Here is a 15,301-nt window from a genome sequence, read left to right on the forward strand (position 1 = left end):
TCCCATCTATGCATAGGTTTAAAAAAGTCCATCCTCTGATGCACCTACCTCGAAGTCTTGTTCTATTCCTTTGCCTCCAGTTAGGTGAAGCTGACCAAGGCCAACCTGTGAGGGAATGCATTGTGAATCAATTTCAGAATGCCAAAAAGGCAAACTCTTTCTTTTTTCAAAAAAGTAACAAAGAGTAGTAATTTAACCAATGCAGTACTTGGTTTTTTTTAAAAAGACAATACGAAAGATTGATATATTTGCAATTGAAAGAAACCTGCCACACTGTAAACTGCTCAAAATATGCAGCTACTCTTATTGAAGTAAATTTCTATTTTGGCCAAACAATTAAAAACTACAATTTACCACAAAGTTCAAAGATCTTTTATGGAGTTATAATTTACGCATCATTCATGTTGCTTAAATTTGAACTAAGTGGGGTAGTTAGTATTAATATCTAGAGTTTCTTTTAAGAGGAGTGGGCTAGCTGAGTTACTATTGCAGAGAGCTGGCATGGATAGGATGGCCCAAATGGTCTTCTTTTGTGCTGTATTAATTCTATGAAATTATTGAAGGGATTGGAGCAAATGGAAAATGAACTTCAACAAGCCAGCTTTTCCAACATCTTTACAGACGGGTACACATACAAACTTGAGTAAAAATAAAAATCTGCAAGATTTAAAATTAACAATTCAAAATGTTTGGTGACATCTTCTTGAAGTAATAAGCTGTTGGGTGTTTTTGTTGAAAGAAAATTAACAAAAGTAAGGTGGTGCAGTTTGGTACCTGTGACTGGAGATCTCCTTTCTCTGCTATAAACTGATAGTACTGATACAAATCTAAATCCATTATTTCACCATTGGAGCTCAGATTTTCAGCTCTTTCTGTCAGTCGAACCTTTTCAGTTGGAATTTCACCAAAGAGAGCAACATTATCTGCCACTGTTAGTGAGTAAAAAAAGAATTAACTTTTGCATCATCTAGTGTATCACACTATTGAAGGTATAATAGTATATTGTATGAGCTCTCATCCTCTTTGTAAACAAAGTAGATTTATTAAAAGGTATCAGAGAGCTAAAGCATTTGCATTACTTGTATTAACATTTAAAAGTGACAATTTGAATCATGCAAAATTTAATTTGTATTGGAAATAACACAAGCTTAGGAAGATTGTCCATGTCAAGGAATAATTAGAAGTGAGATTTAGGACTAAAGTTAAGGGAGCACTTGAATTAATGTTTAGCTCCTCCCCTGATGTTTCAAAGCATTAATGAAAACAACAAACAAATATGGCTTTTATGATCCTGTTGCTCATATCCTAATTTATAAAAATGTCCTGTTCACTCATTGTACTTGTGTTTGCAGGCCTACATGGGCTCCCAGTAGGAACATGCTTTGAATTTAAAATTGTTGTCCTTTATTTTCATGTGCCTCCTTTGTTGTGATCCTCCTATTCTATGTAATTTTCTCCAATGATATTCTGGGCTAGGTTTGTCATTCCTTGTGAATTAATGACAGGTGTCTTTTCTTCATATATGTATTTTGCAATTAAGAGAGTTCACTTTTAAGGACTCTGTGTTCTGTGTACAATGTTGTGACTCTTCCTCGTAGTTAGTGTGTTATGCGTCTGCAAATTACATATACAGAAACCAGCTGGTTTTCTTTTTGTTGTAACTGCATCAGAACTTGTAATGTTTCATACTGTTATAATTGTTTATTTATTCATTCATAAACTGGCTCTTGGAGGTAACCAATCCCTATGAGATTCTGAACACTCCCATTTTATTTCTTCATCTCTCTTTGATTTAGAGGCATGAGTGGATTACATCCCTATCTGTTACCAATCGGTTCAGGTTAACATGTCGTCACAATGAATTCATTCTAGTTGCAAAAGTTTAGGAACACCAAAAAGCAAATTACTGAGTCATGTACGTTCTGAAAGTTAGTTCAATGCAGTAACGTTTGGATAGCTTCTGCCTCTTTAAGAACAGCCAACATTTTTCGTAAAACAAAAACAAAAATTGCTGGAAAAGCTGAGAACAGACCTGCTGAGCTTTTCCAGTCATTTTTGTTTCTCTATCTGATGTACAGCATCAGTGGCTCTTATGATTTTTATATAACAATTTTCCCATGGAAGTTCAAAGATGATTACCATATTTCGCTGCGGTTTTGTAATGAATGAGGGCTGCTTCACAATGCTGAGGCAGATTAATGCCATTAAGGTACCTGTAGCCCTGTTGAAAGAGAAGTCATTGCATTTAGTGCTGTGGTTTCAAAATTATTGGCTATTATGATTCAATGCAACCAAACATTATTTAAATTGTACAAATTTAGCACCTACCAAAATCATATGTGCCACGAAGTTTCCACCCAATGCAGCAAATGTATAATACACCAGAGCCTGAAAAATATTTATAGCAAGATTTCTGCTCAGTATATACGTTTATAAAATCTAGCATCAATTCCAGCAAAGTAATCCCATTGCACTTAATATGACATAGTGAGATTCATAATGAATAGGTTAAGGAGACAGCTATTTCGAACTGAGATGAAGAAAAATTTCTTCATTCAGTGGGCTCTGAATCTTTGGAATTTTCTGGCCTATGGATTTTCAGAGGATGACGACATTTAAAGGGGAGATGGAGAGACTTTTAGACTCTAAGAGAATCTAGGGCTTTGTGGATTTGGTCAGAAAGTGAATGTGAGTTTTACAGTATAGCAGGCTTGAGGGGGTAAATGGCCTACTTTTATTGATGACCATTTGTTATCATAATAGCCAACTCACAGTTATTTACAGTGACAGTATCACATGCTTGTCAATACCATTGTGTCACTTGTCATGATGGACTACAAAATAATTTACAATCTGATCAGGGATCCGCCACAAATTAAGTAATGAACCCAAAGGACCATCATGAACAGGGAAAACCTAAAGTTGTTAAATCTGATATCGCAAAGTTTTGCAACGATCTATTTAAACAGTGAATTATTAAGTATAAGTTTTGAAACAGAAAATTATTTTTCTGTACCATCTGCTGTAGTGAGTGGGAGAACTCCCTAAATCAGATAGAGACCAGAAAAAATACTTTCTTATAACAAGAATGTTACGTCATGCAATACACAATGGATTATAATATAATTAATCTCCTATGACAAAATTTACAGAAAACCTTTTGCTCTTTCTTCACACTATTTCCTGCCCAATGACCAATTCCTTCAACATTTTTGGTCCTCCTTATTTTGTGTCTCTGTCTTGACATCTTTTTCCCTTATCTCTCCCTCTTTCTCTATTCCCCACTCTCTCCTGTTTCTCTCTTGCCCCAGCTGTTTCTTTCCCTCTCTTTGTCTTTATCTGTCTCTTGCTCCCTGAGCCCGTCCTTACCTCCTTCTCCCCTTGTCTCAAACTGTCCCTCATCTCTCACTGCCACGTCCTTCTCAATGTGATATATGTATCAAGCTGTCCAACTCATTTGTCATTTGCCTGCCTTACTCTTGCTGTGAGTCTTTGATATTTGAGGTAAAAAGTTAGCAGGGTTCACAGTATTAAAACTGTTTTCTCTCTGTGTGTCATGTATGTGCATGAGACAAATGTGTTTGCACAGGGACACAAATGTGATTCTAGGAAAAAAATGCACATTTGTGCTAAAATATGGAACACTGCCTTCTGAAGCTGCCGTGCCTGAATATTTTTAAAAGGGATATTTCTTCATTGAAGCTTCTGTCCTGCATGATGCTTGTAATAAAGCTTTTCTAACTTCAGCTTGCTCTAAAATCATAGTAGTTATTGTTTCACAAGTCTCTATCCCCTCTATTTCCAATGCTTCAATGTGTCACTCACACATGTTCTTTACTGATACACTCAATATCTATCTTATCATTTTGAAGGCCTTTGAAATGTAGTAATCAAGCCGTTAAAGAAACATCAACCACATGGGCAAGCAAGATTGTCAAGCTGGGAGGAAGAATGATTTCAGGACTGGAAGAGGAGGAAGCAATGGATAGCAGTGAGAATGTGAAAGAAATGTGGTTTGGAAAAGAATGAAAATAGGGATATAATTGAGAATATTGAATATTTTGGAATGCTTTCAAGTGGAATTGAAATCCTGGGCCAGGGAGGATTTTGTGGATGGGGTGGGTTAAACTGAAACATGCTTGTATTTGTAAAGTGCATTGCAAATACTGGAATCATAGAATGTGCAGTGGAAGCAGCTGGTGGATGTGAGAAAAAGAGGAGGAAGAATAGGATCATGGAGGAAGTCTGGAGATCAGAAAGTCTCAGGAGATATTCAATAATAAGGGGGACACAAACCTGAAGGCAGTGAGTTATGCTGGGTGTTGAGCACGTGGGATAAATACCAGAGTTAGGGGAAGGGGGAATATGAGCCAGAGGTACTGAAGGGAAAGTTGGAATGGCCAAGCAGATTAACATAGACTAAAATGGAGATTGGGAAAAACAAGTGTTGGAGAGCATAAGGAGTGGAAGAAAATGGATTTGGAAATTGACAAGGACAAAGATTAGGTTTCAGATCAAGCACCCAGGTTTCGAGTACTGATCCAGATCTAGAATGGCCACATTTGGGTATGGAGTATAGACAATAATAGCCAGTGTCTATAGCTGAGGAAAAGCACAGGTGTCAGACAGCTAAAAAGCTGTTGAGGTATTTTGGGACAACAAAGAGCCAGAGACACTAGAAGGGAATGAAAACAATGAAAGAGATGTTGGATTCCGCTTGGAGCAGCTGTGTTCTGGTGGGACAGAAATTCTAACCATCCCTTTGATTCTGTCATCATTCCAAACAACTTTGGTTCGGGGTCATTACTTCAGCATCAAAAATTACCTAAGAGTTCCCTTCTCAAAGATGGGATCCAACAGTGGCAGTAGGAATACTTCAGCAACACAAAACATCAAAAGAATCTAAAGGGGCACCAGAACCACGAACAAGGCCCTGGTATGTCTCCACATGCTATAATCTGCATGTAACCTTCTATCATCTGTGACAACTTGTCTTTATCCCATAGTGTCCCAATTTAAATACCCCCCAAATTTTCTTTTTATCCTTTCTGAGTTGACACCATTTCTCTTCTATTTAAATACTATTCAATTACTAGAAGCTTCTTTTGCTCTCAAGACATTCTGGTTCCCCAAGACATTCTGGTTCCCCAAGACATTCTGGTTCCCCAAGACTGTTTTTCAGATTTAAACAGGCCCAATCTGCCCTCTCTAAAAGATCAATTCATAAGTTCAGGGAGTTCTTCCTAAGGTCCTGGCCAATATTTATCAACCAACCATATCAATCAATATCCAAACTAGATTATCCGGACATTTACATATTACTGTTTGTGGAAGTTGTCATGAGCAAACTTGCCTGTTACATCTCCTATATTAAAACACTGAATACACTTCAAGTATACTTAATTCTCTGTGAAGCACTTTGAAATATCCTGTAAAGATGTGATGGAAATGTTTCTTTTCTTGCTCCCAGTACTGAGTTCCGAGCTGTATGTTAATGGCAGAGTTTGTTGGCACTGAAACCATGGGGGCAACTGCACCTTTGTGCTGTCTCAGAAACACCCATGTACATCGTTCCGGACCCTTGACATGGTCCCAATAGCCCCGCCACTCTGCACCAGCCCCCTCCCCTTCTCCCCAACTGTGCTTGAATCGCCACATCTCTATCCTCAGCCCTCCCCTTTACCACCCACTGCCCCAAAACCACCCCCCTACCCCTGTTCCAATGCCACACACCCCACCCCCTCCCAATCCACAGTCTCCAGCGAACTCCTGTCAAGTATACCTGCAATGACCCTGAGGCCAAATTTACTTGTTATAGAATCATTGGCTGTGAGGAAGCCTATTCCAATAATCTCAACCTTTGATCAATAACCTTTTTTTAATGTAAATCATACATGTTACTCGTGGCTTCTCCTACCAAAGCAGATATTGTTGCTTCTAACCTCCCACTAGAAATAGAAAGTAGAGGGACCCAACAAAGGCTGATATGGCTTGAATGTTGGATCTTGATGATTATTAGGAGCAATATCTGAATGAAATGAAATATTCTCAATTCATCTGTCATGCTCAATATTTGCTCTTAATACACTGAATGATGTCTTGCAACATCATGTCACTGTCAATGACCCCCATCAGCAGATTTAGTATTTTCTCTGATCTAATTATTCATAAAATTACACCAGCTACATCTTCTTACCTTAGGTTGGTTAAATTCCACACCAATACCGGTGGCATGCATGAATCCTAATGCCTAACAAAAGCCCAAAAAGAAAACACTTGTTTAAAATTATTCACAGAATTTCGGTACACTATTTCAACTTAAGCATTCACAAACAGTTTGATTTCCAATGTGTTGCTAAATTATGTGTTTAACTTTTTGAAAATAATGTTTGTCATAATAGATAATAAGAAGTAGATAAGATGCATCTCAAATGTTAATTGGAAAAATTAAAACATTGAAATATTTCCTCAAAGTATTATACCATTTTCTGAGAAAAATGTATGTTTTGAACAATCTGCCGCATTACAGTGTGGTGCTGCACAACATGGGCTTGGGGTTAGGCCCTCCACACAATGAGTGTCTACACTGAGAATGGGACAACTGTCACAAAGGTCCATTGAGAAAAAGTCTTTCAGGCAAAGTGCACCCAAGCTATGAAAAGCCCATCGGGATGATAAATGTTAACTGTAATTATGAATGTACTGATTAATGTACAGTATGGGAAGAAACTTATTTTGCTTGCAGCTTATGCATTGTCACATATCAAACCTCACAAATATAATGGGATATGTTTTTGGAAAACAAAATCTGCACTTCTCTAATTCTGACTTCTTGAACATCACTGATTTTAATTGTTCCATCATTTGGTGACTGTGCCTTCAGCTGCTTGGGCCCTAACCTCTGGAATTCCCTCCATGTGGCTCTCCACCTCTCTCTTCTCCTTTAAGATGTTGCTTAAAACTAAATCTTTAATCTGACCATGTGCCCCAATATCTCTTTAAGTGGTTTATTCTACATTTTGTTTCATACTGACCGTACGAAGCATCTTGGGACATTTTACGAAGTTAAACACATTAAATAAACACACATTGTTTTTGTTAAACAAAGGTGAACTTTTCCCTCATTGGGAGAAAGGATAAAATAAATTTCAAAGGCAATTCAACATTTGCTTACTCTTCTTGAATACCATCTGGTAGTCGGTTTCAGGACATCACTTCTCAACCATCGTTTTTCTTGGCTAGGAATACTGTACACATATTGATGCTTATGGGGTGAATAATTTTTCAAATGAGGTGGGAACATAACACAAGCCCAAGTTAAATACTGAAAAAGTTACACATGGGCTGGATAATATTAAATTGCAACCTTATACTGTTGGGAATATTCCTAGCCCTTTGTTTTAAACTAAATCTTTTTAATGCAGCAACATCTGCTTTCCAATTCAAAATAATTTTCATGAGCAATATTTGACAAAACCATTCCCAAGATCTTAAGAAATGGTAGCCCTTCAAATAGTAGTTCTGTTTTAGCAGGTCAGCACAAACGAGCAACTATGTTTTATCATTTTTTTCCCATGCTAATTCCATTTTGAAGGAGCTCACAGTTTGGGCCTTATGAGAGCCATTTTCTGCCAGGGCTTCAAAGAGATCTTTAGCTGCCGTGACGTTCTGGGGCAGTTGGTCACCAAATAATAAGGCAAAGGCTATTCGCTCCATGGCTTTCCTACTTCCGAAATCAGCTGCTTTCACCAGTAGTTTATAACCTCTACTTAAAAACAGGAAATATAAAGTGTTAGAAGCAGAAAAATTCAAACGTCTCCTGATATTATTGAATATAAGCCTCTGCTATATGAATACTATTGGAGGCTACATGTTGAAGAGATAAGAATGTCTGTGGACTGACCATCAGCAGAACCAACATCACCATGGAGAAGACTGTCGTGAGAAGAAATTTAACTGTTTAACAACTTGGCTAGTAACATAAGCCTTCAATGATGTAGAACCAATTGACAGCATATGGCACTGCATTTGTGAAATAGCTCTTTTCTTGGATAATAAATAATGTAAGGGAACTCAACTGTTCAGACCTTCTGTTCAGAGGCCTGTCAATCCTGTACCTTCGCAGCTCCTTCCAATCCTCTGCTGCAAATGCAGCAGAGACTGCTATTCCAAAGTGTGGCTTTTGAGCCACACCAGATAATGCTTAACACAAAGCTTACATCATGATGCAAACCACTGTTTCATGAGACACAAAGCTGTCAATGATCAATGAATTGCAATACACATGAGGAGTCAGGACCAAATGTTGTCTTCTGCTGAAGCAGGGTGATTGAAAGGAGGATAATTGGACCAGGTTGCACAGTTGTACTAGTGCCCATTTTAAGCTGTCCTTATTTTTCTGACATAGTTCTGTGATCTCTTTTATTAATCATCAGCTGGCAGAAAGATGACAAATTAGAAAACAGAGAAATAGGGTTGGTTGGAATACTACAGCTTTGATGCAGTGCAGATGAGCAGCTACAAGACATAAAACTGATGAGGTGCTGTAAAATGACAGAATAGCATATCAAGGTTATTTAGGCAGTCTCCTTTATAAATGTTGTCACAGGAATTTGTATTGGGGAAAAGCTGAAAAAAAAGGTGTGACAGAAACATGGCAGAAGGAGAAGTAAGTTTAGGCAGTATGCAGATGTTTGAAGATGTAAGATTTTTTTATATAGATATTTTTATTAGAAATTTAACATTTTTACAAGTTTACAAAAATAAACAAAACTCTCAAGTACAAACATTGATATACAATTAAATCTTAAATATATAATAACCAAAATTTAACAAAAGAAAAATACCGAGAAAAAAAACAAAACTCAACTAACTACTAATCTAACCTACAACTAACCAGAGTGTATATTTAAGTCTCTTACATTGTTCAAACAAGAGAAAGAGAAAAAAAACAACAGATAACACAGAAATTGGGTAGTGAGATACATGCTCGGAATGTGTTAACATCAAATGTAACAAACCCGTATTCATGCGGGATTCCTCCTCCAAGGGGCCCTGGACCAGCCAGGTTCGTAATCTCAATTAAATAAAAGCCCTTGTTAGGATAGCCGAAATATCTGTATACATATAATTCAAGAAGGGCTGCCATATTTTATGAAATAATTTGGTCTTTCGGTGCACCATATTTGTAAGGAAGTCAAGGGGAATACATTCCATAATTAATCTGTGCCAATTTGAAAGTCCAGGGGGGCCCTCAGCCACCCAGTTTCCCAAAATATTTTTCCTTGCACAGAAAGAGAGAATAGAAAATAATCTCTTCCCATGCATATCCAGGGAGGGTAAGTTCGAAAAGCCCAAAAGGAGAGATACAGGGTCCACTTTAATTTCCGTTCCTAAAATTTCTGTCAGGGTACTTGTTACTTTAGTCCAATATCTATGGATCTTATGACAGGTCCATAGGCAATGTACAAGAGTGCCCACCTCTATTTTACATTTGGGACACATTGGAGATGCTCCTGCCTTAAATTTTGCCAATCGATCCGGTGCTAAATGGGCCCTATGAATTATCTTCAGCTGGATAGCCTGAGTTCTTCTGGCGTTTTCCCAAATGTCATTCCACGTTTCGATAGAGATTTCTAGTCCCAAATCCTGATCCCATGTTTTAAGCAGATTGTCCATACTTCATCATGTAGTAAATGATAAATAGTACTGACGGAAGATACCCCCATTGGTCATAGTACTCCACATTCTCTATCTGATTTATAAAAACTATCTAATAATGTAGTCTTCTTCTGTATATAATCTCGAATTTAGAAGTATCGAAAGAGGTCTCCATTAGGTAATCCGAATTTCTGACGCAGCTGTCCAAAAGACATCAGGACCCCATCTTTAAATAGGTCCCCTAGACATGAGATACCCCTGGATCTCCAGTGTTTAAAAGTGGCATCTGTAAACTCTGGTTGGAATCCCCTGCTCCCACTATCGGCGCATAGGGGGATGTTTTATGTGAGTTGCCTTCATTTTGCCGCATTATATTCCAAGCTTTAATTGTGTTTAGTATTATAGGGTTTTTACAGTGATCCATAATGATTTTCCTCTTGTCTGAAAATAAAAGGTTAATAAGTGGGCACTTTACTTGAGAAGCCTCGATATCCAGCCAGATTGATTGCAGATCATACAAGACCCAATCAGCTATGTAACTTAATAGGGAACTTAACTGATATTTCCTAAAATCTGGGAAGTCCAATCCTCCCCTGTAAGATTTTTTTGAAGGACTCATTTCAGGTTTGTGCCAAAGTAAGGTACCAGACTGACACGGCACAGGTACACTTTCTCAAATCTGGCCACTGCGAAAGCTGGTATTGTCTGAAAACTGTGTCAAGATTAGAGTGGTGCTGGAAAAGCACAGCAGGTCAGGCAGCATCCGAGGAGCAGGAAAAATGATGATTCAGGCAGGAACCCTTCATCAGGAATGGCTCCTGACCTTGCTGCTTGACCTGCTGTGTTTTCTAGCATCACTCTAATCTTGGCTCTGATCTCCAGATCTGCAATCTTCACTTTTGCCATTGTCTGAAAACTGGACATTCTTTAATTGATCCTTTCTCATTTTAAACTGGTGTGCTAATGAACTAGGGGGTGCATGGAAGGGCTATTAAATCCATTGTTTGTAAACTGACTTAATATCAGTGACAACATGAACATTGACCTAAAGTGCTTCGCAATTGTAACAGTTAGTTTTCTGCTGTGTTCCCTATTCACCAGATTAAATGTTCTAATTTTTTTCAGAAAATCCCAGACGGTTCCAAAATCCACCACAATCCAAATTCAAGGCTGCCAGGTTTGAGAGAATGTACTGGTACAGTTGTGTAAATAAGATTGGGCCTTAACTTTCAGATTTTACAATATTAAAACCTCCAAATTGAGTACAGAATTCCAATATTTCTTAATTAACATATTACATCTACTCAGCTAATATTTAATATTTCCTAAATCCACAGAAGGTTAACGAATGTAAAATGTTTTGTCAGTCTGTGATTTATCTGTCCTTATCAATAATATGTGAGAAAAAAGTAAGACACTTAACATTAATAGAATAATTGAAATGTTTGCTGGAATTTAGTTCCTTGAGTGAAGTGGTGACTGGTGTCCCAATTAACTTATGATGAAGGATATAGAAAATATGCTACCACCACAAAATTACTCAAGATCAAGGATCCTTGTTGAAGAGATTTAGAAGTTCATTTAGAAAACTATTCTGAAAAACAACACAGAAATGATCTGCATGTGTAACTGATAATGTACACGTTAATCAATACATGTTTATAAAGGTTACTTTTTATTACAAAATATTGAAACATGTTAAAATAAAAAATAAAACTTACACAAGAAGAAAGGATATTGTTATTTGTTTTATAACCTGGCAATGCTTTCAGATTTAATTCAAAAACTCTAAATTAATTTTTTAAAAATCATTCACAAAAGGCACGACAAAGATGCAATTTTTACTTTCAGACCCAGTGAGGTGCGATTTTAGTGAGATTACAGATTCTAATACCAATTCCCTTTTTCGGAGGTCCAGAATTGAGCTCATATTGACTGCAGAGGTTTTAAGCTGTGCTCATTGAGGCACTAGAATTTCAATAACACTGACAGTTCTCCCATGCCAGTGGCCAGAGATTGCCTGAGATGTGCCCTGATTGCCATAGTAACATGGCTGGTGACTGTGCATTTGCCAGCAACACTCTCAACAGCTCATTCCAAACCTGCAAACTCCACCATCTCGAATAGTAAGGTCAGCAAATGTGTGGAAACACTATCACCTGCAAGTTACCCTCCAAGCCGTGTTTACCAACCTGAAGTGGAAATACATCGCCATTGCTTTGAAATCCTGGAACTTGCAAGTTAACAGCATGGGGCAGCATGATGGCTCAGTGGTTAGCAATGCTGCTTCACAGCACCAGGGACTTGGGTTTGATTCCAGTCTGTGTGGAGTTTGCATGCTCTCCCTGTGTCTCCCTGTCTCCCGGTGCTCCGGTATCCTCCCACAATCCAAAGATGTGCAATTCAGGTGAATTCAAGATTAGACTGGTGCTGGAAAAGCATAGCAGGTCAGGCAGCATCTCAGGAGTAGGAAAATTGATGTTTTGGGCAGGAGCCCTTCATCAGGAATGAGGCTGAGAGCATCCGGTATGAAGAGCTAAATGGGAGGGGGGTGGGGCTGGGGAGAAGGTAACCTAGAGTGCAATAGGTGGATGGAGGTGGGGGTAAAGGTGATAAGGTGGAGCGGATAGGTGGGAAGGAAGATTAGCAGATAGGACAGGTCATGAGGATGATGCTGAGCTGGAAGATTGGAACTGAGGTAAGGTGGGGGGGAGGGGAAATGAGGAAACTGGTGAAGTCCACATTGATGCCGTGGGGTTGGAGGGTTCTGAGGCAGAAGATGAGGCATTCTTCCTCCAGGTGTCGGGTGGTGAGGGAGTGGTGATGTAGGAGGCCCAGGACCTGCATGCCCTCGGCAGAGTGGGTGTGGGAGTTGAAATGTTGGCCACAGGTGTCCAGTCTCCCCACTCTGATGTCTGCAGTCCTCACTTTCACCTAATTCAGGCGAGTTGGCCATCCTAAGTTGTCCATAGTGTCTGGTACATTAGTCAGGGGCAAATATAGGGGAATGGGTCTGGGTAGGTTACTCTTTGGAGGGTTGGTGTGGACTTGTTGGGTCAAAGGGCCTGTTTCCATACTGTAGGGAATCTAATCTAACTCTAATAAAGCACAGAAGGTCTCACTACACCACATGGATTGCAGTGGTTCAAGAAGAGGCTTCTGCACCCTACCAACCTTCGCATAAACAAAATCATCCACCGACAGTTCTGCCATCTCCAAAAAGACCCCACCAGCAGGAATATATTTCCCTCCCCACCCCTTTCCGCCTTCCGCAAAGACCGTTCCCTCCGTGACTACCTGGTCAGGTCCACGCCCCTCTACAACCCACCCTCCCATCCTGGCACCTTCCCCTGCTACCACAGGAACTGTAAAACCTGCGCCCACACCTCCTCCCTCACCTCCATCCAAGGCCCTAAAGGAGCCTTCCACATCCATCAAAGTTTTACCTGCACATCCACTAATATCATTTATTGCATCCGTTGCTCCCGATGCGGTCTCCTCTACATTGGGGAGACTGGATGCCTCCTAGCAGAGCGCTTTCGGGAACATCTCTGGGACACCCGCACCAATCAACCACACTGCCCTGTGGCCCAACATTTCAACTCCCCCTCCCACTCTGCCGAGGACATGGAGGTCCTGGGCCTCCTTCACTGCCGCTCCCTCACCACCAGACGCCTAGAGGAAGAACGCCTCATCTTCCGCCTTGGAGCACTTCAACCCCAGGGCATCAATGTGAACTTCAACAGTTTCCTCATTTCCCCTTCCCCCACCTCACTCTAGTTCCAAACTTCCAGCTCAGCACTGTCCCCATGACTTGTCCTACCTGCCTATCTTCTTTTCCACCTATCCACTCCATCCTCCTCCCTGACCTATCACCTTCATCTCCTCCCCCACTCACCTATTGTACTCTATGCTACTTTCTCCCCACCCCCGACCTCCTCTAGCTTATCTCTCCACGCTTCAGGCTCTCTGCCTTTATTCCTGATGAAGGGCTTTTGCCCGAAACGTCGATTTTGCTGCTTCTCGGATGCTGCCTGAATTGCTGTGCTCTTCCAGCACCACTGATCCAGAATCTGGTTTCCAGCATCTGCAGTCATTGTTTTTACATAGTAATTTTAGCAAACCAAGTATTATTCTACATTTTAAAGTATATGACAGAAAGATCCTTCAGAGCTTTTGTGTTGTTCAGCAAGCAGGATAAAGGAATATAAAGGGAAAAATTGGTATCATCACTTCGTAGTGAAGTATTCACTTTGTGTTGATCTGGTGCTTAGAGTGGATAATGTTTCTGTAAATGGGTGATCCACATGACTAATTATTGGATATCAGAATAAACATCAGCAGAAATTTAAAAGGTTACAGAAAGTTCATGGCTGTCATTACAGAGAAATGCTCGGTAAAGTGGCATTGTCGAAGAGGGGAAATGTAATGGATTATTTAGAAACATAACATTCAAAGTTCTGGGGTTATTTACTGGAAGCGATTCCAGAGGATTGGGCCAGAGAGTTCAAGGCTGTAAATTGGATGCCAAACCAGACAATTAGTGTGTGGCATTTTGAGTGCCAGGGCCTCACTAGAGATGTATGATACATTTGTTCAATGCCCCAAACTAATTGAGTGATGAATGAGATTGTCAGCTTCCATCGTGAATCTGCACGGTTGCAGTTAAGCGTATGACTGAGCTTGAAAGGGAAATGGAATGTTACAGACGCAATAGGGTGAAACACAAGAGAGAGTCTGGCCTGTCTTATAAAGTTTCAAAGATATAGTTATGAATACCATGTGCTCTCATGAGCCAGGAGACCAACAGATGTGTTATTAGCCTTACTGAGTTTCTGATAACCTTAGGAATCAATCTGAAAATGTGCTTTCCTGACTTGCCTTTTGGTTAGATTTCTTAACCTCAGACTCATACAGGCACAGACCTGTACAGCAGGGAAACAGACCCTTCAGTCTAACTTGTTCATGTTGAACAGATATACTAAATGAATCGAGTCCCATTTGCTAGCAATTGGCCCATATCCCTTTCCACCTCTATTTCACGTACCCACCCAGATGCCTTTTAAATGTTATAATTGAATGCCTCTACCACCTTTTCTGGAAGTTTGTTCTGGCACCACCTTCTGCATGTAAAAGTTGCCCCTCACGTCCCATTTAAACCATTCCCCTCTTAGATTAAATCTGCGCCCTCTAGTTTGGATTCCCCAACCCTGGGGAAAAAGACCTTGGCTAATCACCACATCCATGCCCCTCATGATTTTATAAATGTTACTATCAGCAAAGTGTACCTTCTCTGGATTGCCTCCACTGCAAGTATATCTATTATAAAAACGGGATCAATACTGTTCACAGTATTCCAGCTTTCGTCCGACCAGTGTCTCGCATAGTTTTAGCAAAATCACCCGTTCATTTGAACTCCATTCCCTTTGAACTTACCAATGTTGCCACTCTTGGGGTTGGGGGGGGAGGGTGTTTCAAAATATTAATAGCTTCTATGCAGATTTCCTGAAAACAAAATCTAAAAATGTGCGGTTTAGGGTAGATTGGCCATGGTAAATTGCATATATTGTCTCAGGGATGTGTAGGTTAGGGTGGATTGGCCATGGTAAATTGCATATACTGTCTCAGGGATGTGTAGGTT

At 39.7% G+C, this 15,301-nt stretch overlaps 1 protein-coding gene across 1 annotated transcript in view; it reads right to left on the bottom strand.

The window, feature by feature from the left end:
- Positions 1-15,301, bottom strand: part of LOC122553097 (protein sel-1 homolog 1-like) — a 53,760-nt gene that overhangs the window by 21,453 nt on the left and 17,006 nt on the right. Inside the window, exons 5-10 of the mRNA XM_087991759.1 lie at positions 7,603-7,768; positions 6,197-6,250; positions 2,329-2,388; positions 2,140-2,221; positions 775-929; positions 49-105 (exon numbers count right to left, since the gene is read on the bottom strand). Coding sequence (XP_087847885.1) covers positions 49-105; positions 775-929; positions 2,140-2,221; positions 2,329-2,388; positions 6,197-6,250; positions 7,603-7,768 — 574 coding nt within the window. The remainder of the gene's footprint in view (positions 1-48; positions 106-774; positions 930-2,139; positions 2,222-2,328; positions 2,389-6,196; positions 6,251-7,602; positions 7,769-15,301) is intronic.

This window comes from Chiloscyllium plagiosum, unplaced genomic scaffold (genome assembly GCF_037043375.1).
Source record: "Chiloscyllium plagiosum isolate Xiang-an unplaced genomic scaffold, Cpla_swu_hap1 HiC_scaffold_10, whole genome shotgun sequence".
NCBI classification, from domain to species: Eukaryota; Metazoa; Chordata; class Chondrichthyes; order Orectolobiformes; family Hemiscylliidae; genus Chiloscyllium; species Chiloscyllium plagiosum.